The 27962-nt window shown below is 42.1% G+C and overlaps 2 protein-coding genes across 7 annotated transcripts; one reads left to right on the forward strand and one right to left on the reverse strand.

Moving 5' to 3' along the window:
- Nucleotides 1-1777: 1777 nt before the first annotated feature.
- Nucleotides 1778-3689, forward strand: LOC137200292 (uncharacterized). The gene has a single exon (XM_067614982.1). It carries the CDS (start codon nucleotides 2226-2228, stop codon nucleotides 2937-2939), a length of 714 nt encoding a protein of 237 aa, XP_067471083.1. The 5' UTR covers nucleotides 1778-2225; the 3' UTR covers nucleotides 2940-3689.
- A 3751-nt stretch (nucleotides 3690-7440) lies between these two features.
- On the reverse strand, nucleotides 7441-27785 carry LOC137200291 (coiled-coil domain-containing protein 9B). 6 transcript variants are annotated; one of them, XM_067614976.1, is made up of 14 exons: nucleotides 27603-27785; nucleotides 23547-23654; nucleotides 23293-23397; nucleotides 22978-23133; nucleotides 21811-21960; nucleotides 19355-19417; nucleotides 17154-17332; nucleotides 14148-14197; nucleotides 13987-14037; nucleotides 12825-12921; nucleotides 11831-11864; nucleotides 11110-11722; nucleotides 10941-11023; nucleotides 7441-10548 (listed from the first exon to the last, which is right to left on the reverse strand). In XM_067614976.1, exons 1-14 carry the CDS (start codon nucleotides 27612-27614, stop codon nucleotides 10522-10524), a joined length of 1728 nt encoding a protein of 575 aa, XP_067471077.1. In that variant the 5' UTR covers nucleotides 27615-27785; the 3' UTR covers nucleotides 7441-10521. The 6 variants fall into 6 exon arrangements, with proteins under 6 accessions (XP_067471077.1, XP_067471076.1, XP_067471079.1 ...); XM_067614975.1 differs by having other exon boundaries at nucleotides 23278-23397; XM_067614978.1 differs by lacking the exon at nucleotides 27603-27785 and adding an exon at nucleotides 27046-27441 and having other exon boundaries at nucleotides 23278-23397.
- Between the last annotated feature and the right edge of the window lie 177 nt (nucleotides 27786-27962).

Consider the following 27962-nt stretch of genomic DNA (forward strand, 5'->3'; position numbering starts at 1 on the left):
TATTTGTGCATTTGCCCAGGTTGTGTGTCTGCTGCTGTATTTGCATAACATCACCTAAGTATAGAATTTCAGTGTTATGAAAACAACTAAACTATCTCCATGACAAGTGAGCAACTCCACCCGCTGATTAAGGTGACAAGATGTAGTGGAAAGTTTCAGAAAAAAGAAGTAAGGTTACCTTGTGATAAGATTTATTTATTTATTTATTTTTATTGGTAATTAGGGTGAACTGAACCTTTAAGAAGTTTTTTTTTTTTTTTTTGCAGTTGCTTTTCACACACTAATTCTGACTTGTTTGCTATCAGCATTTCAGTTTTAGGTTTATAGCTGCAGAATAAATCATTAAAATAACTTAAACTGTGCACTACTTGGTTGAAAGTTCACCTAGTTCACACTGTTTTATTTGTACAATATATCTGAACTGCTCCACTTACATAATAACTTACATTAACAGCAAATCACCCAGAATTAATTTGCTCATCAACTTATTATCTTATCAAATTATGCCACCACCATCTGTTCAGGGTAATAATGTGGTGTCATTTATTACTCAGAGCAGGGCACTGGCTGCTGTTTCAACAAAGAATTCTCAGTCATTTAGATATCATCATCATCATCAAATAAACCTTCAGACCGTGCAATAACTAATGCAAACATTCAGCCAGTGAGCAGCCAGAGGAGTGACATCTGGGAAATCGGCACAGGGTCAGTTTGTAAATGAAAAGAGACAAGACCATTGCAGTGTCTGTGCAGGAATAACCGGCAGAAAACCCAAATCACAGCTGATCAATCATTTTCCTCCCGACATTATAGGCAATAAGCTGTCCTGTTTATAGCACTTCACTGCACTACTAAAAAGTACTTTTGTGACAGCCAGGGACCATGTATTGTTTTTAGCCATCCTCTTTGTGGAGTTGTTGCAACACAGTCATGTTTATTATAATTTTATTCATATTTTATATGGATTTTGTGATACTGGAGACACAACATGATACATAATGATCCAGTGGTGCTTAGATACAGTGATGGAGGGTAAACACATTTACACGTAAAATCTTATATTAATGCTGAACACCTACATGTAGACTATATGGTGAAATAATTAGAATGACCCTAATGTAAGCCAGGCTATTGTAGGATAAATGTTTGAATAAGAAATCAAAGGTTGTGCTTTGGACGTTAGATTCATGTTCATCACCACCCGGAGGTCATAGTTTGCCATTTTTTAATTTCACACATCGCTGGTCAAATGTTGCTTCTTTCTGTCTTCACCTGTTTCACCTCCTCTGTTTCCTAGCGAGCATGCGCAATAATCAAACCCTGTCGCTGTCCATTGTGCTGAAATGACGCGCTGTAAGTCAATCAGCCAACAGGTAGGATGAAGTCAAAACTGATCCGAAATGAACCGCGTGTCTGTGACAGGATCTTGGTTTCTGGTTACTAATTCAGTAACAGATTGGGTAAACATTACATAATTCATAAATTTCGGTCAACATTGCTTAATTACTACTTTATTGGCTCATTTCTGTATCTGACACATTGTTTCCACTTGGGTGCGCACAGTGTAAGGTAAACACTTCACAGCATCACTTACGACACGTATTCATCCCCCCCTTACAACATCCTGCTCTCCATGTGCAGCACAAGCGTCCTGGTACGGAGGTGATGTGTGGGTTTTTCTTTTTTTTTTTTTTTTTTTTTGTGGTTTCTTCTCGGGCTGCTGCACAGCTGCTGCTGCTTCTTTAAGAGCCACCGCCCGCCCCCTCTCCTGTATTTTTAGCTGAGCCAGCCACTTCATTTGCTGGATAAGACAGACAGTTGTGTGCCGTATGATCTCACTTAATCGTTTTAATAAATGACATCAAATCTTATACTGCGGATTCACCGTGGGCCTACAGCCAGCTGTTCTCTGGAAATGTCGTATAGGGTTGACATTTGTCCCGCCGCTGTCGGATGCTGAAACGCGCAATCAGCCTGTGGATGCTTGATGTCCATGATGAAACGCAATGCTGCACTGGGTACCGAATGTTAGGCGCAGTGTTTTTGAGATCAAATAAATTACAAGAAATCAATTTGGCAAAATTCTCCTGCGGTGCGGACGGTTCAAGGTGGTCCAGCATCTTTCTCCTCAGCCCTCTGCTTCCTGTCTTCTCTTGGATTGTGGATAACAAGAAGCCTTCAAGACGGAGGGGGTGGTGGAGCATCGAGGAAAAAATAGGGGCAATATGAGAGAGCGGGACTTCATGCCCAATATGGAGAGGGGCAAACCTGCTACTTATACAGGGGACAAAAAGGCTAAGATGGCTGCTAAGACTAACAAGAAGTGGGTGAGACTAGCCACTGTTTTTGCATATGTATTGTCCGTGTCCTTAGCAGCCATTATCCTGGCAATTTACTACAGCCTGATCTGGAAACCGACCAGTGCATCCTCTTCTGCGGGGAAGCCGGGGGTGCCTGGAGAGGTCACCCCCTCCGCAAACATCTCAACTAATATTTCCACAAACAGCAACGTCTCAGAGTGGAACTCTACACAGACAGGGATGCTATCTTTCAACCAGACCAGGCAGGGCACAACCCCGCACAGTCTTTGGGTCGACACAGCCGAGAGTGTGGCCGTCTCCCCGCGCGGTGCTGGAGCAGAAATTGCGCACTCACAGCAGGAGGAAGGACTCTACGCATCTTCCCACGGTCACACAAGCGCGGGAGCCACAGAGAGATCGGGCACTTTGGGTAGAGAGACACATGCGTCTCAGCCCGGAGTGAGTCACTACGTGCCGTCAAGCTCCGGGGAGTCCGGCGCTGCGCTTAATGAGGACGCGGAGGCGCACAGACAGGGCGACGGGGCGACTGAGAAACACGACCCCGATCAGGCGTCTGCAGATGCTGTCACTGTTCCTCCAACATCGCCGACGAGCGGAGCCGGCCAGAGAGGAGACTGATCGGGCCTCATTCCCTCCACCACACCCCCCACCCCCCTCCTCCCCTCACACACACAAACTGATCCAACAAGTAGGCTAGTGTTTGACAGACTCAGTGCCGCAGGTCGGATAAAACACATCTATTTTGCAGAGCCCCTTATGGATGCTGAACTGCACATATGAACTGATATCCTTCTCTGAACACAAGAGGAGACCTCGCTCTGTTCCCCTACAACACTAACTAGGCTATGCTGTCTTTTTTGTTTTGTTTTGTTTTGTTTTAGGCCATTTGTATGCCTTAAATCAATGTGTGTCTACTTTACCTCGGACAGCTTTTGAGGCCACTAACCCGCCTGTACGTGTGGACAACACTGATATTTTGTTAAATTAATCGAACACAGCCTCCAGAGATGCTTCTGGTTTGCAAGACATAAACATGTCTCACAGGCATACAGCGCTTTACATCATTGCCATTCATGGGCTGGTCTAAATCAATACTGCATTATCGCATTTTTAACATAGGCTGTGTTTTCTTTCATGGATCAAACCTGGATTCCGAGTAGAAGAACCTGCATTATTGAGTTATGCTCAGGTATGTGCATATAACCATGTAAATGTATTGTGTATTTGGTTATGTACATATAGGGCAGGCATACATCTTTTTGGCCTTGATGAACTTTTAGTGTAATTAGATGATTTTTATTAAAGGTACAGTATGTATAATAGGTATAACTATATCACAAGGTACTAATAAACATCCTTAGAAAATGATTCATTTCTATGGTTTTATAATAGATCTATGTAAATCATGATTTAATCACTGCCGTGTCACTGTATGTTAATAATATTTTATTTATTCAGAGTTAGAATATATATTCAAATAAATGTTAGGTTTTCCCTAACATCTCACATTTTGTGTCCAAAAAGAATCGTAAATGAATTGTTGTTCACTTCAGATTATTAGAGAGAGTAACTACAACAAGCAAAACCCACATTTATTGATTGATATGAAGAGGCAGGTTCAACAAAAATAACAATCATGCCAGTACAAAGAGGACTCAGTTTATGGTCAATCTTTTGATATTTAATCAAATCAAAATAATTACAGCAGGAAACCTGTGTGAAGTGTCCAGTGTGTGATCAGAGGGACTGTCTGCTCCTCATGGAAAGAGAAGCACTCATGTCCCAGTCCGCCACAGTTCAGTCACTGAAACATTTTCACACAGTCACATGTGGTGAACTATGAAGTGGAAACAAGACCAACCACCCCGTGCGCTTTCTCGGCAGCATGTGAGGGAGGTGTATCGATTCGAGAGCTCTGTTGTTGCACTGTTCAAAACAGAGAAGAACACATTACACAATACTGCTTGGTGCTATTTTGATCAGGCTTTGAGCAGGACTGTTTGGCTGAACGGTTTATTTCTCATGCAGGCGGTGACAAGCATCATTCACTATCACGCTGAAAATGAAACCACTTGATTTCCACTGAGCAGCCAGCAGCTCAGTAATGTTGCACTGTGGTGTAAACGGTGATGACACGCACTGCTGTTTTAGGTGACAGATTTTCAGAACCAAAGCCAAGGTATGTGTGTCTGCTGCGCTAAACAGGAAGTCCATTCATCAGGGAGGACAGCACAGGACACAAACATCCCCCATCACAACAGAAACCATGTGTATCGGAAAAATGTAATACAGAGTAAGCATAACACAATGAAAGGCCTGTCAATGCTGCAGTGGCCTTTGTATTAAAGGACGGCCTTGACAGATGTGCTTCCAGTGCCACTTATGGCTTCCTGTGATATATGAGAGGAGTAATGGCTGAGCTATTGATGAAGGAGTTCATCAGTTCTGACAGTTATTGCTGGGAGCTCAGGACATGGCATCTGACCTTATGACTCTTGAACCCAGTCACCCAGGCAGATTACATTATTTGATGTGAAATTAGATATATGTTATGTTATGAGTTCATCTTGTTTGTAGCTCAAGCAGGGCAATAGATCACATGCTATTTTCAAACAGGAAAGACTTCAAATAGATTGTATTTGTCGAATCATAAAAAAATATAAAAGCTAGTTGTCATAACTGCTCATGCTGGCCTTTTCATACTGCAATTGTCTTTGTGTGGTGGGAAGTGCAGCTGTACTGGTCACTTAAATGCTCGATTTGTCAAGCAAAAAATTCTAAATTGCAGCATCCACCAGACTCAGTTTGGATGCATAAAGAAGACTGTAATCCAGATGTATTATCTGAAATGTTAATCACAAATTCATATCAGGATAACGTACAACAAACTGTAGAGAAAGGCTTTTCAGGGATAATATAACTGTCATTTGCAAGGCAAGATAAAATATACAAAAAGATGATTAAAGTTCTACTTTCAAGACATTGTTTTCCTCATCAGATTTGACAAGCATGAGGGTGACACGCTATGACCAACGAGACACTTCCAACAAAGCTGGAGGAATTAAAGGCCCTTCGATATAGCATTTTTTGAGCAAGACACCGTCACAAATAGTGTGAAATATTAACATGTAGTCTTGCAATACAGGAGAACAACACAAAGGCAGGCAACAATAGCTTTTCAATGAATAAAAGGGCAAAAGTATGTGGAGCGATGCATAGTAAAACAAAAGAGATGTGTGTATAGATAATCACCATGTTGTTACCTTTCAGGTAGTTTAATAACAATTGAGTTTTATTCTTTTTTTTAAAAAAAACACTTGGCAATCAGTCTCCATTCATTGCTGGTTTTTAAAGCACAGAAACACTCAGGTTGAGGTGACTGACAAACCAATAGCTTTGTTTTTCTCAGATGCTGTGTTGCAGATGTTCAAGATGGATCTATATGCGCAGAGATATGTCAAAGAACAAACCAAACAACATTGTGTTATAACAGGATCCTAAAGAAAACTAGAAAGAGAACATTAGGTCTGTCTGTCAAGGTCAAAAGGTCAACAAATGGGCCAAAACTGGAACACATGAGTCTAAAGCTATACTGTGTATCTGAGACGCATGATTATGTCTGGATTATGTCTGAGCACATTTTCAAGCATCTACTGATTAAAATTTGCTTCATTAGTAAAATTAGGTCACAAGCTAGCTCTAATTTGGCTTTATTTGTACTGACATGCTTTTGACTGGGCTTATTAGATAATGCTAACAAAAAGGACCAATCCCAAATCAATATGGCAGACAGCACATGGGCACCATGTCAGCCTAGCCTCTTGTCTCCAGGCTGAGGGGAGGAAAGAGAGGGGGGCCAGAGCACAGTCTGAGGTGTGTTTGTTACATCCTGAATCATGACAGGGCTGGGGGGGAATGACGCACACACTCAGTGGGGACTGCCAACTTGTCTGTGTGAGGTTGTGAATGGGTCGCAGAGTCGGGCCAGATCTCGCCTCCACTTAACCTACATCCATCAACTGTAATGAAACACCTCAAGAGGCTCCGACTGTTACCTCGCTGTGTTTAAAGCATGGCTGACAGAATTTAGGCATCACAGACCCAAGCAGGATTTGAAATTTTAACCCAAACTAATGGTTTCCCACAGCAGGCAGGTGTCATAGCTTAAAGGCCATTTCATGAACCAAGCCATACTGCAATCAAAAGTTAACATTAACCCTAACATGGATTTATTAGCAGTATTTTGGAGCATGGATGTGAGAGAGAGCTCCAGTCCAAACATTTCAAATCCAACACATAAACAAAAAGCCTATTGTTGTACATAAAAACATACTACTGGTATTTGATCTGTGATGACAGGCCAAAGCGTCACCTTGCTTGCACCAAATCCTGAACTCTTTTTTGGATTTTTTCCTCAGAGAGGCAAGCTTCTAAAGCTTCTCTCTGCTGCAGAGTGCAGCTGACATAATCCTACACTGCACTTCAATCCTCTAACACAGCCTACAGGACTTATTTCCATAATATCAACACCCCCACTGTGGTGTACTATTGCGTCAGACCCTTCAAACTATTAGCTTAGCTTACCACCAAAGTCAACCAGGGGTGTTGGGGACTGAAATGCTGGGTTTTATCATCTCATTTGCAGGAATCAAGAACTTTCAGGCTTGCGTAAAAAGATATTAACTTTGTCAGTTCATTTTAAAAGAGAGCTGCAGTGCACACTGTACAGCAAGTCTGTGGCCTCAGTGACAGAAGGCTGCTATGGAGATAGCCTTGGGAGGAGATAATTAAAATAGTAGCACCTATGGGAGGTCCCACCTGTAGGGCTGAGAGGGAGCTGTTTCCAATTCAACAGCTCAGCAGAGAGCTCATCTGAAATTAATCAAATCCAACACGAAGGCAGAGTCACTCGACCGAGGTCAAACTTCATGGGCTGTTGATGCTGCAATGTGCTCTACATTTCTGTCACATCTGTCCCTTTTCTCTCTGAGACTCACTACACTGACCTTGTGTTTTTTCATGTGGAGCCATAAAAGCTCATATGCATCTGTGGTGTTATTGCAGGTGCATGGGGAGGGTAAGAGAGAAGATGACAACAACAAAACAATGCCAGTCATGATTAGAGTCTGAAATACAGAAAAACTTTATTGATGTTCTGTACGCCTCCTTCCAAATGGTTCTACAGTAAGTTTGGCTATGTTGCACACAGATTCAAATTAGCATGAGCACTCTGAACGGTAAAAAGCTGGGATCACACTCATACATAGGCACACACAATTATTCCTTCCTTATGAGTGTATGTGAGGACAGCAACATGGAGGACAGCAGTGGACACCCAGATAGAGCAAGACAACCACCCCTTAAATTTGACATTTAAGCGAGGTGATAATGTCTAATAACTAAATTAAACTAAACAGGTGCTGCTAAAGGACAAACTGCTCTATGGTTGTAGGTCATTCTAAATTTCTAAATGTCATTTCACTAAATTGAATCCCACAAGGAATTTTAAATATTTAAGAGGTAAAACTGTTCGACCTGCTTTTCAAACAGATGTCTCCTTTACCATTAATTCAAATTCCATATATAATATAGAATATAGAATATAGAATAAGGCCCCTACTCAAAAACACATTTTCTTCCTTGATTTCCCCAGTGTGCTTCTACTAGATTCCTGATGAATTGTGTTTTATGTAACCACAGTTGAAGCTGACAAGACCCTGCTGGTCAGAGCACATCCAGTACATTCTCTATTAATGGTTACATAACTGTTTACTATACTGTAGCGTTAACAAAAGCCAAAAACATCAACATTTGAGGACAGAGTTCTTGTAAGGCTTCTTATTATAGTTGTCACTTGATACCAAAAACAAAATAATAGAATGGCAATAAATAAAAAAAAAATCCATATATGTCACAGAGGAAAAAAATCAGCTGCTATAATGCACACAAATATTATTTTAAAACAGTTTTAGATTTGCAAAATCTTCCTAGTTAACATTCTGTTGTCCAAACGGAGAGGCAAATAAATAAAATCAATACTGATGCTGCACTGTTAGTTCAGTACATGCAGTGTAACACTATGTTACGATACAAACTATGAAATAAAGGTACAACTTCAATATTTGAAGAGGCCAATATGCAAGGCACAACAACTGATGGGATTCTCAAGGATACTTTCTAAAAATATGAGTTGTCTTTTACAATTATTAAACTGAACAAATGACAAAACTGAATTGCAGCTGAATCCCAGTGTTTTGACTGTCGACTAAATGCTGAACCCTCTTGGACCTGGATGATGTATTTTCAACATCTCAAGTCAGTCGGTCCCAAAGGTGCTAAAAGACTCAATGGTGAAAAAGGTTGAAGACTGTTCGACCCTTCTGTACCAGCAGTGGTAACACTGGCTATTTTAATACAGCAATAACAAACTATAAAAAAATAAAAGTTTCCAAAAATCCAAAATTGTTTTTTCTGCCTGTCCATTGCTTAAGTTTGTAATGTTACAACTTCATATTAAGTGCCTAAAAACATTTGATGAGTGGCCTGAAGAGTCTGAGGAAGACGAGATAACTGGGATTCAGCTGTAAAGCTGTGCTGACTTTAGGGAACACAATAGCAATGCCTTAAAGGGCAAATTTGAGTTTTTAATTAAATTGTGTTAGTGATCACTTGTCAAAATTTCTTTTATTTCTTTTTCTTTTGTAACATCTTAAAGTTTTCATGCCAGTAATGTGTCTTTTACTATAAACCAACTGTTACCTGGGACTTATTTCACCAAATTTGCAACATGTAAGCTGCGATTTTCAATAGTGACTCATTTTGACAAGTTTCACTAAACACAACAAACGTCATACTTCCAAGGAATACATGAGCACGCCAGAGAGGATTTGCAAATCCATATGCAGTTTCCGAGCGACAGTAATTTGTGAAATGCCACATTTTGCTATTTGCATGTAAGCAGTGCTTGCAAAATCTCTTCTATCCCCTAGTTATTTAGATTTCCTCAAAATCAAAAACATATACAGTACCAGTCAAAACTCTGAACATACTTTCTCATTCTCTTGAATGAGAAAGTATGTTCAAAGTTTATAGGTCAGTGGTTACGTTTCCAAAATGTAACAATGTCTTGATCAGTGGCCAAAAACAATACGTCTCAAATGTGCCCTTTAATAGTTTACTTGTATTGATTATAAAAGGCCACCCAGACAGCATATGGAAGTGGGCCACACCAGGCAATGATGCAGCACTGCTGGCCTTCTTCTGGCCCAGACAATTTGGATATGAGCCTGAAATGGCCCACGTGTAAAATAGCAAATGTGGCCCAAATATCCCAAATCAACTATGGGCCTTTTTTGGTAAAGATGTGGTGCTCTCGGTCTCGGGTATGTGTATTCTGGATGTGGGCTAGTTCTGGTTTATGTGGTTTTTCATGGTTGACATACGGCATTGCTATGACTTGCTTGTGGCCCAGATCTGGGAAACTGGAGCCGAAGAACCATCATTCCACACAGTATGAGTGCTGGATGAAAGTGCCGAAATCGTTAAGTGTGGGCCAGCTCTGGGGTACAGCAATTATGCTATCTGGGCATGGACTGATGCTGGAAGCAGTTAATAAATAATATCTAATCACACAGTTTTGAGTGTACAAATACAGACTCTGCTGTAGGTCTGTAACTACTGTATCATCATATAATACAGACTTTATTCCATTATTGAAAATACCTCGAAGGCAGAATCAGGCACTAATAATTGGACTGTGGCAGAAGTTTATTGTCAAGGTCTCAGATAAACTAAACTAGCTAAGTCAAACTGATTAGCTAGCCTCCTGATATGTACCTTGAAAATTTCATACAAATGTAAACATTCAATGATATTGCACTCAAGCAGCATACTAAGATACTGAATAATGTGTCAGTACGCATGCTTTTATACTCATAAAGTGCTTGGATGTAAAAAAATATTTGAACAGGGAAAATGTTCTGAAACACTCCTCACCATTCTTATGTCAAATTGTAGGTAAAACCTCACCAGGTGGGACATGCCACAGCAAAATGAAACCATGGTTTTGTGTGTAAGCCATAAACACGGTATCTCAAATGAGCTACCTGAAGCAAAACGATGCGTCCGAATACAAAGAGGCGAGGCGAGGCGAGGCTCTGTGTCGCTGTGTTTTGGTTTCAGTATTTACATCCTGAAAATGTCAAACAATCTTCCCGTGCTCTCTCGCCTGCAAAAAAAAAAGAAACATAGACAAAAATGAATAGTTAAAACTGTGATTTCTTTTCAATAATTTGCATAGGCAATTTATGTATCTCAGCCTCACTGCTTCTCGACAGTATATGAATGATATAAGTAGGCGGTCATATATTATCAGGCGGTTCCAGTGGTGGATGAGATGAAGAAGCTTTTTCTCATGAGACTATTTCTCCTGCACTCCAACAGGTCTCAGAGGTGGTGCCTATACTTAAACTGAAATTGGATATTACACTGCTGCAGTGCAGATATACTGCCCATCTCTCTCTTCATCCATTTAACTCATCATCCATTTGCACTTTCCTCCATCAGTCCATTTACACATCTATTGATTCCCCCATCCCTCTTCCTGTCTCTTGCACTGACCTTGTCACTGCTGGTGGAGTGTGTTGGGTGTGTTTCTCCTGACTCCAGACTCAGGACAGACAGACCGGAGTCTATTAGTTCTTCTGTGGAAGAAAAACAACATTAGCTCAGTTACATACCATCCGGATATACTGTCAGGAAAGTCAGCGACACTGAAGCCAAAGCATACCTGTGTTTGTGTTGCTAATGTTGCACTTGGCAACTTCTACAGGCTGGACAGAGCTCTCCTGTAGAGAGGCACAGGCTTTTTCAGTAGGGGGGGAGCTGGGATCTGTGGGGGGGGTGCTGTCTCTATTAGTACATTCAGTTTCAGTAGCCTGCTGCTGGGCAACGGGAGCAAAAGGACCATCTCCCTGATCCTGAGGACTACCGCAATCCTGCTTGACACTTTCAAGAGGCTGCTGGGACCCCTGCACCTCGCTTTTGATTTCGCTAGGTGAGGAAGCTTTAAAGGAGCTTGGACTTGATTCTGAGCTGGCAGACTCCTGAGAGCTTGTGATTTGACTTGTATGAGCCCCCTGGATGAGTTCCTCTGAGAAGCGTACTTTCTTCTCCGAACCCCGAGGGGATGGGGTTTTTGTCTTCCCCTGAGTGGGGGTGTCCTCTCTCAAGCTAGCAGTTGACACAGAACCTGTGGATCCACTCACTTCCTCAGATGTATTCAAAGAATCTGGGCTGGGCGACAGCTTAGTTTTTGAGTCCTGATCTTTCTGATCTTCTACCTCTGCATCTGTGAGGGCGTCGAGTTCCTCCAGGAATTCCTCCAATGTTGTGTCAGAAGACTAGGGGATGAGATTTAGAACAAATAATCAGGTGTTTTTACTTCTTTAGTGAAATTTATCAACCAACGCACACTTCATATTAACAACAACTCTGATTAAACCTCTCACCCGAAGGTTATCTCCTTCTTCATTTGCCTGCCACCTGAAAAATGAAGGAACTTAATTTAAGAAAAATCTAACATTGTAGAAAGTATGGGTTGCAAACATGTTATTCTTTTGCCCTTTACAATGTGCAACTTACAGTGAATTACACTGAAAGCATTAATATTTTGGGAAATACTTGCTGAGAGTTAGATGATACAATACCACTGTCATGTCTGCACAGTAAATATGAAGCTACATTTAGCTTAGCTCAGAATAAAGACTGGAGGCAGGGAAACAGCTAGTCTGGTTCTGTCTAAAGGTAAGAAAATCTGCCCACCAACATCTCTAAAGCTCACTAATTAACGACTTATATCTCATTTGTTTCATCCGTACAAAAACCAAGGAAGGAGGTCACTGCATCCAGCCAAGAAACAAATAACACCCCGCAAAAACACAGATTAAACAAACAAGACATAACAAGTTAACTAGTAAGCTCAAGAGGCGCTGATAGTTGGATTATGTTACCTTTGGACAGACATAGAGACAGAAAATCATCTGGCATGTTACACTATCTCACTGAAAGTCTATAATGTCTCACTTCCAGGTTTGTGGTCTTGTGGCTTTTTTGGATTATAAGCAACGATTATGTAACGACACACCCTGAAAGCCTCCTCGCCCCCCAACAGTGGAGCTTCTTTCACAACAGAGGAAAGCTAGAGGGAAAAATGGAGGCAGTGAGACATGAATGAGGCCTTCTGGGCTATTTAGTCAGCTGCTACAACTTCTAAATCAAGTCTCATGACATCTAGGGGAATTTGTACATTAGGGCACAGTGCAAGAAAACAACATGCATTCCCACATCCGTTTTTATGTATTTCATTAGTATTGGTGTGTTTTTTCATAACACTTAATTAAGGCTCTAGTGAGTCACATTCAGCATCCCGTTAGTTGAATCAACTTTAAACATCAGGCTGTTCTGTGTGCGACCAAACTAGTTAAATGTTTAGCTATTACTGACCTCCTGGCCCTCCCAGTCAGACGATCTTTGCCTTTTGCTTTACTGCTCATCACTAATACATTTTTAGCTCCCTTGTCTTTTCCTCGCTTCTCATGACCTAGAACAGAAAAATACAGAAAGTTAGGTCACAATGAAATGACATTTTACATAAAAAGCCATTACTTTTTCTTCCAAAACAACAGTGTATCTTTAAAGGGGTACTCCAGCAATTTAGTATTTCACATCCAGATTTTTAGTCTATGTCAAGATCAGAAAACACTGGATCCTACAAATTCCATAATGCAAATAATGATATGATAGAGTCACTTCATTAAACCCTCCCTGCCTGGTATCTGTCAAAATCAAAAGTTTTAGATTAGAAATATCTGTTGTAACTCAGGCTTTCTGTTATAAACTTGTAGTTTCCATGACCGGGCTGAGATGACCCTAATGACATCATCAGGGTTATTTCTTCAGACTTGACAGAGGTCTTTCAGAGCCACAGAGGACTTAATGCAGCTGTTTTCACAGGCTGAGTAGTATTCCCCCATGAATAATAAGCTGATCTTGATGTGTAAAGTCAGAGTACCCCCTTTAAGTCAAGTCAATTTTCTCTTGTGTAGCCCAATATCACAAATCATAAATTTACCCCAGGGGGCTTTACAAACTGTACACGAATACAACATCCTCTAGCCTTAGACCCTTGATTCTGATAAGGAAAAACTCGACAAAAAAGCGTTTAACAGGGGAAAAAATGGAAGGAACCTCAGGATCCCTTTTCAAATACAAGCACATATGCAATAGATGTTGTGTGTACAGAATAGACCAACATAGCAAATTACAGAAATATAGCACAGAAAAACTCAACCTTTCACAAGTTTCCAAATGTACAATTCTAAATTGCTGGAGTGCTCCTCCTCCTTAATCCTTTTCTCTAGATGTACCATTAAGATGAATGATCCCCTTCCCCCCCCTACCCCAAATTACATTTCACACAATATCTTGTTTGAACAGAAATGCATAAAATTGTGGTGCCAAGATTCCAGAAATCCAGTTTTGAAAAAAAAATTAAATATTTAACTTATATTTCTAAAAAAGGTTTCTTTGCTTTTATAAATAGTGTGTAGTGACGTCAAGGCACTGAACAGATTAAAATATCTCTGTGCATAACCTTAAGAGATACCTCGTGAGTCAGCACTTGACCTGGGTTGGCCTCTTCTGGCATTTCGTCCGCCTGGAAATAAAAATAAAAAATAAAAAAAAGAATAAATAAGAGTAAAGAACAAGATACCAATAAAACCCATTATAACTGGTATCATAATGTTTTATTGTATATGGTCTCACCTCTGCTGTGAGGTCCCCACTCTCTGTCCGGGAGGGATTTGTCTGAAAACCTAAAAGCAGAAGCTCAGTTTAGACAGGAACGTAAACCAACACTGGCAGTGTTTTCCAAAAACAACAGTGCCAGTGGAGATCATTTATTTCAACTTTTTGTTACCTAACAGCACATCTACATCCCATGAACAGGCCATTCTGTAACTTGAGTATCATCATTGTGCTTTTATTATTGACCAGAATTTGAGTGAGAAGTTATGCTCCATGTTTCACACCCCTACATTTCACATCCACTGAAACGGTCTCAATTGTTGAATCAAAAACACATTTCCTATTCTATTCTTGCTGGAGGGCCTTGTTTAAGCCTCACCAAATAAGGCAAGGCATTCCATCCCTTATCCCTGGCTAAAAATAGCCGTTCCTCCCTTGTCTCTTTACATTTTGATGCTTCCTTAAACAGCACATTAAATTACTCTGCAACTTGGTCACTCTGAGTACTACAGCTGGCCTTGTTTGAAATCTAGCAAACACAAAAAATGAATGGGCTATATTTTTTCCTCCAGGCACTTTGGGGTGCTATTGTATGATTTGACAAAGCAGTGTGATATCAGGCTTTCAGATCATGTATTGTGTTCAGCTTGATGCTAAATTTAAAGTGAGCCAATTCATTTTAAAAGTAGAGGAAGCTGTGATCAAGATTTGAGTCTAACACACCCTCACATACTGCTCATACAATGATACAATTTGTCTGACGAGTAATTATTTGGTGATGCAGTCATTTTACAACATCCTGTGATCTGATGAGATTTAGTCTTGGGATCATGTGGTGAGACATGTTGTCCAGATACCTCATCTAATGGATTCTTCCACTGACTAACCAAACTGGAAAGGCATAAGCTGTTCTTCAAGGGAATTTTGTCATCTTATCGGCATCTGCACCACAAGAGAATGGATCCATTCACACTGAAACTGGACAATCTGGACGCAGTGGCAGAGAGGAGGATGAAGGACAAGATTAATGCCATCCTTGACGACCCTTCTCATCTGCTCTATGGTGAACCACAGAGCAAGACAAAGCGTTTCAGGCGCTCATTTGTACCCACTGACATCAGACTGTACAAGAACTGTGACAACAGGATAAAACATCTGTGAAGGCCCACCACCACCATCCATGTATATGTATGTATGTGTATGTATGTATGTGTATGTATGTATGTATATATATATATATATATATGTGTGTGTGTGTGTGTGTGTGTGTGTGTGTGTGTGTGTGTATATGTACGTATGTGGATGTGTATATGTGGTATGTCTGTGTGTATGTATGGTGCCAGTCAGAGGTTTGGACACACTTTCTTATTCAAGTGATTGGGAGGGGAGGTGTGTCCGGACTTTTGACTGGTACTTTTGACACTTCTGCATATTTAATTTATTTTGTATGCATTAAATCACCTATATAACATATACATATATTTTTACAGCTACATCTACCAGAAACAATTTTTTTTTTTCTGCACAAATTTTGCACAACATTTCTATTTTTACAACCCACAAGTCAGGTCATGTAGCCTAAGTATTGTAACGTGTATAATGTTTATGTGTATAGATTGAATTCCATTTACTTGACTTTTTATATCGTTGTGTTTAATACTCCTAGTTCTTATCTGTTACCTTGTTTCCTGCACTGCTGTAACATATGAATTTCCCCTTGAGGATCAATTAAGTCTTATCTTATCTGGTCTTATCTAGAAGAGAAAGTAAGAACAAATTAAGGACTAGCAGGTGATTAGTTAATTTGCTGGTAATCTAGCAGAACACCATACAATAAAGTTACTATGTTTACTAAATATGTGATTATACCATATTCATAGTTCAATGTTTTATTCACTTTCTTGTAGAGAGTTGCGAATAGATTGATGTTACTCTCATGTCTGATTAGCTTAGCTTAACCTATAGACTGGAAGTGGGAAATTATGTTGCCTGGCTCTTGAAAAGTGCAACTGCCAATATCAGCACCACTATATATCACTAGCTAAGACGTTATATAGGCCTGTCTTTAATTCATGAAAACGTAAGTGTAAAATCAACAGTTTATGTTTTGACGTAAAGGTCCTAGAGCAATTTCCTGACTGGGTACAGTGACTTCCTGTGTTTTGTCGTCACCATTGGAGACCTTGGAAAGTCACTGCTCCAGCCAAGAAATAGTTCCAGCACATAACTCACGCTTAAAACACAAATCTCCATTTGTACATTTCTGTATGTGCACAGATAAAACAAACAAGACATATAACGTGTTAATTAGTGAGCTTTAGAGGTGTTGGTAGGCAGATTTTTTAAACCTCTGAACACAGCCAGACTAGCTAGCTGGCTCCAGCTTCATATTAAGCATACAGATTGTAAGTGGTATTAATCTTCACATTTAGCTCTCGACAAGAAAGCAAATCATTTTCCAAAATATAAATGTATTACTTTAAGAAAACAACCTGAGTGGAGAATATTGGTAACAAGACAACATTATTAAATTAAATAAAGTGAGACTAGGGGGAAACATAATGAGGATATGCATCTTATTTTAAAAGAAACTGTATTACTAAGGGGATTGAAGACTAATGGTTAGGGAAGTAGATTTGAGGCTGGAAAGTCACTACGTCATGAACTAGTGGGGATAAGATGGTTGGGAAAACTGGATAAATAACACCCTGCTCTCCTTTACCAACGACAACCAAGTGGCCCTCAACAAGCATTTCACCCCCCTCTGCTCAGTGGCCGATGGAAGGATAAGTGTGACGCTTTGCAAAGCAGTGCTAGAGAAGAATGAACATGTTTGGTCAACACTCACACACAAACTTTTTAAACTAAAGATAAGAGAGTTCTCCAATGTGAAATAGTACATAGACGGAGCCAATAAATATAAATATATATAAATAAATAAATAAGTGTAACAACAGCTGTGAGAAATCTAAGACAGCAGCAGACAAAGGTCCTTGGGAAGGGTTGAGTGACGAGAAGTCTTACATGTTATCAGTTTTGTCCATGTCCCACGCCCGCCTCCACTGGCCCTTGGCGTTCTTGTGACGTGCCACTCTCTCCCTGTCGATCTGCTCACGCTCTTTTTTCCACCGCAGGTACTCCTCCTGCTCCTCTCTCGACGTGGGGATGTTGAGGTCTGTGCTGGCCTGTGGGCTCTCAGGCTCCTTGGCAGATGAAAATTCAGAGTGTTTTAGTAAATAAAAACAAGAAGCTTCCTTGATGCATGTTTACATCAGGGTGGTCTCCACTCATCAGTAATGGAGCACTGGCTTTGAAACATGGCTAAACTAAACACCCGCGCCACTTAGAGTGTCACATTATAATACATTTGAAGCATCATTCTACACACTAATCAGAGCAGTGAAGGGAACCGGCTCAACATTAAACATGGGTGGTCATAAACAAGAACAGATCCTCATCTCTAAATGATTAAATAGCAACAGGTAAATATACAGATTAGTAGGGTTCAAAAAAAAAGGGGACAAACAAGGATTTCTCTGGTATTTTCATGCACTCTGCATTATTGTAAATACCAATGGCTGCCTCACTGTAAAAATTAATGGTTGCCTCTGGGTGTCAGCTCATTCCAGTCAGCTCCCATTTGATTACAAAAAGCTTCTTGTTTGTCTACCATGATGACAGCGAGGCAACACAATCAAATTCTTTGAGATAATATTACCGGAAAAGTGCAGTGTACAGTAAATGCAATTATGTCCCCTTCCTCCGTTCCCCTCTTAACCTGTTTATTGATTACTGTGATGAGAGCATAAAGGGTTTGCTTGCTAATACTAAAGGGAGATCTGATGCAGGCTCTTTAACACATCAAAGGGGACAGAGGCTGTGTTCTCTTGTTACAAAGCCCTGGAGCGAACCAGGGCCACAAACAGCACCGTGATCCGAGAGAAATCACGTAAAAGCAATCGCTGCGAGAAAGTGCTTCTCAGTGCCTGTGTTTTTTTTATAAAGCGGGAGGGAGGGAGTATTGCTGTCTAGAGAAAAATTAAAATGGTGGGATTCTGAGTAAAGGGGGGCGGGGAATCTACGTGCTGCCTGGCATATAATTTCTCACAGCAACAGTAAAAACAGTGAGAGCCAGCAGAGTGCCAGTACGACACTATGATGGGTGATGTTTTCCCCTCAGGTGTGTACCAATCAGAGCCAAGTAAACATGTTGCCTTGCTAGGTACAATTATTGGAGAACATAACATCTGTGTTCAGCCCTCTGTTTTCCACCTCCTCTCCCCTCCCTCTCCTCTGGCCCCCGGAGGACATTGGGAGCCACAAGGGAAGGCGCTTCTTGCATGTTCCAACAGGCCATCGCCTGCTGCCACCCCAGCCGCCCTGCTAATTAGCACTTTTCAATTTCTCGCCTCCATGTGGCCTCGCAGGGAGGATTGTCAATGGCCAAAGCAGGTAGGGTGGATGTTACACAGTGCTGACAGAGAGCAGGTCTTGGTGTCAAACTGTGCTTGCAAATTTAGATTAAAAGGTAAATAGTGAAAAAAAAAAAATCATGTCTTTGTTCTGGACTGCTGAGCTGCTACTTCTCATCCTCCAGCAGCTGCACTGGATCAGGCCTGAAATGCCTGAAGAGGTTTACAGTATATTTGTTAACCAAAACAGTTAACAATCCGGGGGCTGTCTGATCTCCACCTCTTATGCAACACCTAAAAAAAAGCTGTCCTTGGACACTCACTGGGCCCGTGCGGCAAAGCAGGCAAGGTACAGAGAGGCAGAGAGTCATGAGCAGCATCACTTGTGAAGTGATGTATTCGGCGGGCCTTTGAAGATCGTCCTCCCTGCCTCCCCAGTCAGCCTGTTTATCACACGCTTTATCTGTGAGACAGCTCTGAGCTACTCCAGCAACGTTAACACGCAAGCCAGCAGGAGGCAGATGGGGACAAGCACTAGGAAAGGGGGGTGTGCATGTCAATGTGTCGTGCCTGTCTGCATGTGAGTGTTTGTGATGAGGGTACAGCGCATATTTGCATTTCTCCGTGTTTTTGTGTGCTCTCACTTAGTGCCGCTGTCACATGGAAATCTTGTATTTGAAATTTCTGCAAATCATGTGGTCCTTTGGCTTACGAGTTTTCCTAAAACTTCAAGAAGAGATAGCAAGAACGTGCATGTTAATATGTTATGTGTATTAATGTAGATGTGTGCCTGTCAACTAAGGCACTAAGTACCTGGCAATGCTCTGAAAGCCTGTGATGCTCCTCAGTGTGCTTCTGTCCTTGTTTAACCTCATCCTGTCGGAGAAGAGAGATAAGAGAAAAAAGGGGAAAGTGAACACAACAACAATAAGGGTGACACAGCAACTTGTTGCCAGCCAATTAAATATGGCTGTAAAGAGTCACATTATTGCTGCCATAAATAGTACAAGCAAATCAGGGGAGTGCACAGACTCGTCCACTGAGAAAGATTTAGAGGCCTACACTGCCACCAAGTGGACTAATGGTGATATAGCGTGACTTAGCAATAGAGGCTCGATTTTAAATGTGCACTGCAATGGGGTCAACAGAGCAGAGTGCAGTTTGCAGGTGGGTAAACGTCATTGGCTTGAAAATGGAGCTCATCTTATAGCAGGAGGAGAATTGTGTGAATTTTGGCCCTGATGTATTTCTGACTGCAGGTTGTGCTCCGGTGAACTCAGTGGATGAGTCATGTTGCCATTAACGGCAACACTTGCACGAACAGCCAGGGGGGAAATACAATAAGCCCTGGACAGAGTGTGCACCCACTGACAATGACACCCACATACACTCACACTCTCCTACCCACACCCAAATGCAGTCTGACACATACAGTACACAAACACAAAAGACCCTTGACAACATTGCTGCTTTTCTTCTTTCTCCTCTCTCTTCTGTCTCACACTTCTTCTTCCTCCTCTCCCTCTCTCTGACCCTCTCCTGGCACCTAGCCAGGCCTGTCTCTTTGGCAGCATAATGAGCCTTTTCAGAGTGAGAGGGCAGCCGAATGTTAATTAGATCGAATCGGCCTTTTCAGGATGGTGGGAATGGCAAAACAATCGTGCCAGAGGAGAGCAGACCACTTAAGGTTTCAGGGAGGAGAGGCTGGAAACAGACGGTGGGCTGCCAGGAGCCTCCCCCTCTTTCTTCCCCGGTTTTTTTTTTCCTCACTCCCTCCTTCTACATTTCCTTTCTCCTGTCTCTGTCTCTCTCATGAGTGTGAACTGACAGTCTAGTCATGAAGTACTTCTGTTTCCAGGCATTACAATCTGGCTGGGATGCTGCCAGATAACCACACCCCTCTCACAGAGTCATTATTTATTTCCACGCACACACACGCATCAGAAAAATATTTTACAGGCAAGGCGAAGCTACAACATTGCACAATAAATCATCAGTAAGTTTTTCTAACACTTGCCAGATAGATATGTGACATTTTCTTCCAACGTAACACCCCTTCTCAGTGTTTTCCATGCTGCTTTTGTTAAAAGATACCAGTTATGTAAACAGCGACCACATGGAAACCAGGTCTCTGCGATTCACAGTTGACTGGTGCACTGGAGCCCTGGCTACTGTTCAAGTGCTGATTCAGTCCACATGATAAATAAAGGGGACAGACCAAGCGGGCCAGAAATAAAGGCAGGAGAACAGCATGTTCAGCCCATATATTTAGTGCACATTAACTCAGACAAGCCAGTGAGCAGCGCCCGGAGTATCAGCCAATCATTTGCGCACATATAAATACACAAACTGAGCCTCGACTGCTGTTCCCCCTGGTTTTGTGTCCAGAGACCCCTTGTGCGACCAGACTGTGTCTGTGTTTACAGTGGTGAGGATCAGCTGTCTCTGCTGTGCATCAGCATATTGATTGGGCAGCTTGTGAGTGTGTCTCTTTGTGTGTGTGAGTGTGTGTATGTGTGTGTCAGGCTTCAGACTGAGGCAGAGCAGCTGTTTCAGAGTCTCTACATACTTGGTGGAGGGGGGGCTAAGGTCAGTGACAGTGTGGCATTTCACAGCACACTGCATGTGCATATGTGTCTCTGCCTATCTGCATTACACATGAGATCTCACACCAACAACATACAGCAAAGCTATTCATGTTAAATATGATATCTTCACTGTCATTATATTATCAATAACGAGGTCTTTTGTTCTACAGTTTTACAGCACCTATTTATCTTTCATGGCCCTAGAGGGACTCTGTGAACTTTACAGCCTGTTCCACATGACCAAAGGCATCTACACCCAGAGGTGGAAGGATTTTTCTTTAGCTAAAAATACAACAAAAGCTCCTCAGCGGGAGGAGAAAAGATAAATAACTGTCAAACCTGGGTGGGATTACACAAAGATTCTCAGTTTGTTCAATTTCGACTCTACAGAGCATCTACTCCGCCAACAGCTCTATTAGCAGCCCCCCCCCTAACCCCCCACCCCACCCCTCTCCTCTAATCCCACACCAGGCAGTCACAGCCCTGGTCCACCTCCTGTCCACCAGCCTTTGTGCTCCATCACTGGAGGGGTGTGGCCGGTCGACATGTCTGACATCTATGTAAAACAGCTCGGTGCAGCACGAGAGGGGGAACAAAGGGGGATGTGAGAGTGGAAGCAGACAGGACGGAGCTTTTAAATGCTTCAGCGTATGATCACCGGAGTGTTCGATGTGTCCAAACCTGAGCTGCTGTGTCTTTCTTGGTCGTGTGAGATTGCTTCTTCCCCCTTCCAGCTGACTCCACACGCCTCGCTTGTCCCTCGTCAGTAGGGCTCTTGACATCTGCAGGGCCTGGCCTCTTCTCAGGCCTTTCACTCACCACCCTCTTACCCTGGAAAGACAGTTATGTATATTGGAGTACCATAACTGCAGCAAGGTGCATTGCAATATAGAGTGCTGGTGCTTATCATGTCCGAATGGTGTGCAAGAATTATTGACTTGAAGGTACAAATTCGTAATATGAAATTATAATTGTAATTTACCCCTGATACCTCTATACTGACCATTTATGGATAGTAGGCTTTCTGACTGAAAAAGACCTCACACAGCACATTTTTAGTAAAATATCTCAACAGCTATTGGATGGATTGCCATGAAATGTGGTACATATATCCAGAGTGCACAGAGGATGTATCCTAATGACTTTTGGTGATCCTCAGACTTTTCATCTGGCATCAAATATCTGCTTTTGCAGGTATTTGGTCATAAACCTTATTGCACAAATTGAAATTTTAGCCTGATGATGGTGGTGGACCAACTGACCGACCAACATTGCCATCCATTGCTGCTAGCATGGCTAAAAACCTGTAATCTAAATTCATTAAATATTAAATAACCTTTTTGTAAAAATGAGGTGGAGTAATCTGAACTGCAGAAGCTCCAACTGAAATCTGAAAATTTTCGAACAGCGGCAAGAATGTCTAAGTATGGATCTGATATATTTACAGGTCTTATTAATTGTTTGTATTATAAAACACTGCAATATTTTCAATTCACTGGCCTCAAATTTTGTCTGTTGTCTGACCTACTCCAGCCCTGAAAGAAGGCAGACTGTTGTTGTAATGTCAGCTAATGGAATAAAGTCTAAGCTGAATATCCATCACTCTGAAGTGTTCCTAATTTCTTTGCAAGTTATTATAGTGAACTTATTTCCAGGCTAAAGTCTTTTAGTTGAGTGCTTATTGCATTGTTTTCAGTTAGTTTTTCTTATTGATTTGAAAGAGGAATTGATTTGTGTCTGTCTTTCTTTCATTAAAATGAAACTACAGGTTTTGGTTTCACCTATAGTTTTCCTCCCTTGTTATTTGATTCAGAAACAGGTATTGCATAATCCTTGCCATGCATTTACCTTTTTTCCAGCCATGGTGACCATTAGCTGCTTCTTGTGGCCTTTGCCAGCACCCGGAGGAGGACCTTCTCCCCCCTGGTCAGGCCCAGCCTCCTGCTGTCCTTTCCCAGCTGGTGAACCACCGCTGAATGGCTTAGTCACCACCACTCGACTATCCTGCTCCAAAGAAAAGAGCATGTTATAAAATATTTATAGAGCTTATAGCATCATTTTCTGAGAAATGACAGTATTGACAGTACTGTGGGGTGTGTTAGTCTGATGATAATCATTAAAATACAGTTCTTATGTGTGTCACCTCACATTGTCGACACTCACACTGGGTGACTTGCTGATTGTGATACTAAGGTCATCAGCTTTGCCCTTGCGGCTCTGCAGAGCCATTCCATCTTCTTCTGCCCTTTTCTTGTCCTCCTCCACCTCCTAAATGCAACTCAAGGAAAACAGAGAACTAATCAGGAAGTGTGTAAGAGTTCCAAGCTTTCAAAGGAAAGAGACATTCCCCAGACATCATGCATTGCTATATCTGATTATAACCAGAGCCCTCTCTGCCTGCAGGCACTTGCTCTTACCTTGTACCTCTTCATGAGTGCTTCATTCTTCCTGCGGAGAGCCTCGATCTTCTTGTCCAGCTCCAAGTCCCTCTCATGATCCCTTTTGGGCATCATGTCACTGGAGGTCTGTGGGGACACACATAAGATCATTAATCAAGTGGATCACTACAATAATAATAAAATTTAAATCAAATTGTGTACTATTTTTCTTCAATTCTTCATTTCATTTTCAGCTTAGGTCTGGATATCCTTAGTTGAGCACCTCTCTGGACCCGCTGCAGTTTGCCTATCGCCCTCAAGTTGGAGTTGATGATGCCATCATCTACCTGCTTCATCGAGAACAGGCAGCACTGTGAGAATCATGCTCTTTGATTTCTCCAGTGCCTTTAACACAACTACAGCCTGTACTGCTGAGAGAGAAGCTCCAGAGCATGCAGGTAGAAACATCGATAACCTCCTGGATTACTGACTACCTGACAGACAGACCACAGTTTGTGTGGCTGCGCTGATGTGTCTGAACAGGTGGTTAGTAGCACAGGGGCACCACAGGGGACTGTCCTCTCACTTTTCCTCTTCACTCTGTACCCTTCTGACTTTCAGTACAACTCTGACTCCTTTCATCTGTGGACATTTTCAGATGACTCTGCAGGTGTGGGGTTGCGTCAGTGGTGGGCAGGAGGCAGAGTACAGAGAGGTGGTGGACCGCTTTGTGGCATGGTGTGGGAATAACCACCTGCTAGTGAATGCAGCCAAGACCAACACCATTTCCATTCTTGGAAAGGTGGTAGAGGGATACAGATACTGGACTGGAAGTGCAACACAGGAAGAAACAGAGCAGACTCTACTTCTTGAGTAAGCTTAGGTCTTTCAGTGTGTGCAACAAGATGTTGCAAATCACTTACGAGTCAGCTGTGGCAAGTGCAATATTCTTTGCTGCTATCTGCTGGGGCAGCAGCATCAGAGCCAGGGACACTAACAAACTGATCAAACTGATCAGGAAGGCTGGCTCTGTGCTGGGGACTCCTCTGGTTGTGGAGAGGAGAATGCTGCACAAACATCTTGCATCCCTTCCATGACCTGCTGGTCAAACAGCAGAGCACTTTCAGTCAGAGAGTTCCTCAGCTCCGCTGTGACAAAGGATGCTACAAGAAGTCATTCTTGCCAGTTGCCATCAGTCTGTACAGTGACTCTCCTCTGTGTCAGGAGAGGGGACTCCTTTGACAGTGAAGACAGATTGCTCACCTGAACTTTTGTTTTATTACATTATCCATCACATCTGTTATCTACCTATCCATCTATCTATCTACTGTTTGAAAAGTTTCAAAACTAGTGTGATACCTGAGTTTCAGAACTGATAGTTACTTTTTAATAATACTATAATAATAATAATAATAATAATAATAATAATAATAATAATAATAATAATAATAATAATAATAATAATAATAGTTATTATTATTATTCATAGATAATTAATTATCTGATCAAAGAATACATTAACAAGATTACAAATCTTGAGTTTAATCTATAGTTTAATCTATATATACATCTGCATGCATATATGAACTCTAGAATAGATAAAAAGGTCTTAAAAGGTCTAAAATGATCCATAAAAGCAATACTAAACTCTAATATGGTTCATTCATAAACAGAGTATAATCTATGACAAAGAGCTGATTGACTAATTGCTGATGGATGGACAATCAGATTGAAAATGCTCCTGTGTCCACACCAGTGCGTCTGCTGCGATAACACACAGAACCCAGTAGCACGCCCTCACACCAACAGATGGACTGTTCATTACACAGCTCAGTTACACAGGGAGAATGCATATGCAGAGCATCCTAAACATCCCGATGTGGTCAGCAGGGCACGCCTCCTCACACGACAAGAGGAACCATACAGAAAAATTCCACGTGCTCTCAAGACTATCTCTCCTTAACCTGCTATGCCAACTGCAAACATGCACAACAGAGCTGCTGAGTTGAAGGAAACTCAATATTCACAACATGCAAGATTAGGATAGTATTTCAGAATGATAGTGAGGAACCATCAACCATTTCCAGCACAGATGTCTTGCAGTAACTTAATGTTCCCCCTCTGATCGTGTCGGTCTAGTCTTTCTTGAGGTGGCATGATGTGTGTGTTGGTGAAACTGTGGTTTCTTTAAGTGGCTGCGGAGCAAACCAAAGGGCGCATGACTCAGAAGGTGGTGAGTGAGGAACTCCCCTCTGCAGTAAGGGAGTTAGGAGAGCATGCTGCCTTCTTTTAAGCACAGATCACTATATCAGGTGCAAAGAACAAAACTGTAGCATGTCAAATTTGCAAATTGCAAACAATCGCTCCCGATAATCTGCCTTCTTTAAATCAGTTGGCACTGCAATAAAACAGCTATATAGGCTGTTTCAAGTCACTCTCTTGCCAAGAGGTAGATAAGAAGATTGATACCACTCTCATAAGTGTGGTATTGATCTTCTTATCTAACTACCCGCAAGAAAGTGAATAAGGATATTCCCTAAAATGTCAAACTATTTCTTTAAATTTATGCACCATGCCATCACGAGGACTGCTCACAAGGCAGCTCCTACTCCATATGAAAAGTAACATATTGTTAAAGCACACATGCCCTGGGCAAATGAGATGATACTAAAAGAAAAAAGAAACTTAGCAGTAAGAATAATCTGAGATGTATGACAGAAAGATGGTGGAATAGATAAATAAGTGCCAAAACTCTCATCCTTTCTTAATGTTTTCTTATTGCAAATCAGCACCTTACTAGAAGAGGTGTGGGAGTTTTTCTTTTGTTGTATTCTCAGTCAGATTTCATTCAGCACACAAACAGGAGTGCTCAGTCAATACTCAATGAATGACAGTCACTGTCAAAAAAAAGAGCTCTCAACTCATTTAGCTAAAACAAGTGTTTCCCCACTTTGAATCAGTACTGGCATCATCTGTTGTCACTCACAGCTGAAGAGAAGTGATAATAACGCTGTCAAATAGAAAAGTTGCTGCCGCAGCTTGTTGAAACTGTGAGAAAAAAAAAAAAAACAATTCAAGAAAGGATCCTGTTTTCTACACTTGGTATAAATTATTCTGAGGGGTCAAACCTTCTAGAAAGAGACGGTCAGAAGACGCGCAAAAGCATTTGTGAGTCAGTCATCCTCCACTGTTGCCCCAGTGACGACAAGAGAGTCATGGCTGCTTTGATATGATATACTAGCACAGAGTGATGACTCACGGCTAGTGAGCGCATAAAGACCATCACAATGGGTTCGCAAGAAATTCTTCCATGCTTTTTCCAGAACCGCCACTGTTACGCATGCAAAGAATGGCTGCCACTGAGATGTTGTTGAACAGTCAACTATCACTTTTTTTTTCCTGTAAGGTGTCAGTCAGGAAAGCGCAAATAACAAACATCCATGAATCCAGCTGTGACTCCAACCTGTTTCAAACCTGCAAAGAGCAAAAAGAAAAGTTGGGACTCACTCAGAAGGGCAGCAGGCTGGAAAGTAGTTACCTCACAGCTTCTAGTTGTCAGGGTATCCAAACACAACAGACCATGAGGACATACCACCAAGAATAGGCGCAAGGAAGAGAGACACGCTGCGGACTCTGAATCTCAGCAGGGCCAATGTCGGAGACTGAAGAACACCGGCCTTCACAAACCAAAGTGGGGAGACTCTGCGTGGGGACGCTACCCCTCTGGGTTTGGCCAGGCAGTTCTGTGATTGTGCAGCAACAAGGCTAACATGCACACAATCACAAAAAACACAGAGACGTTGTGGGTCTGCCAGCGGACGGCACCCATGCCCGGACAGGCAGGCAGGCAGGCAGAAGGGGAGGGGGGCCTGCAGAGAGAGCGGTGCCAAAGCTTCCTCCCTACCCAGCGTTCCTGCCACCTACTGGAGCTACAAACAGGGGAGAGAAAGAGCCAGAGACACAACTGAAATGCTGCATGTAGCCACAGCTAAAACTGCGACAGAGCAGAACCTAATACCAGAGAGAGCCGGAGAGAGTGTGGGATGAGAAGAGAGAGTGGGGGGGGGGGGAGGTGGAAGGAGAGAAGGCACTCACGGGTCTTTCCATGTCAGCGGTGAGAGCTGGGCTGGGTCCAGGCGCGAGGCAGCCGAGGCGGCAGAGAGGGCTGCCTGGAGTCGACGATCATGCCTTGATTACAATGAGCCAAGTTGGGCAAGCAGCCAAGACGTCTAACAAATGCACAGAGCTCCCCTGTTAGCGGATTTCACAGCACCCACCCACTTGTCCTTCCTCTCCCTCTCCCTCTCTCCCACTCTCTCTCCCCCCCTCTCTCTCTCTCGCTCTTCCTCTACCTCTCTGTCTCTCTCTCCCTCTCGCTCTCCAACTCTCCCACCCTTCTGCACATATATGCTCTCTCACTCCCTCTCTCCCTCTTTAAAGCACTTGCTCTTTCTC

Source organism: Thunnus thynnus, chromosome 16, assembly GCF_963924715.1.
Source record: "Thunnus thynnus chromosome 16, fThuThy2.1, whole genome shotgun sequence".
Lineage (NCBI taxonomy): Eukaryota > Metazoa > Chordata > Actinopteri > Scombriformes > Scombridae > Thunnus > Thunnus thynnus.

Coding starts and splice junctions, on each gene's coding strand:
- LOC137200292 (XM_067614982.1), top strand. CDS start 2,226: ATGAGAGAGCGGGACTTCATGCCCAATATGGAGAGGGGCAAACCTGCT.
- LOC137200291 (XM_067614975.1), bottom strand. Junction 11,865..12,824: donor CTGACTGGGAGGGCCAGGAG/GTCAGTAATAGC, acceptor TTCATTTTTCAG/GTGGCAGGCAAATGAAGAAG. Junction 11,723..11,830: donor AAGAAGGAGATAACCTTCGG/GTGAGAGGTTTA, acceptor CTCATCCCCTAG/TCTTCTGACACAACATTGGA.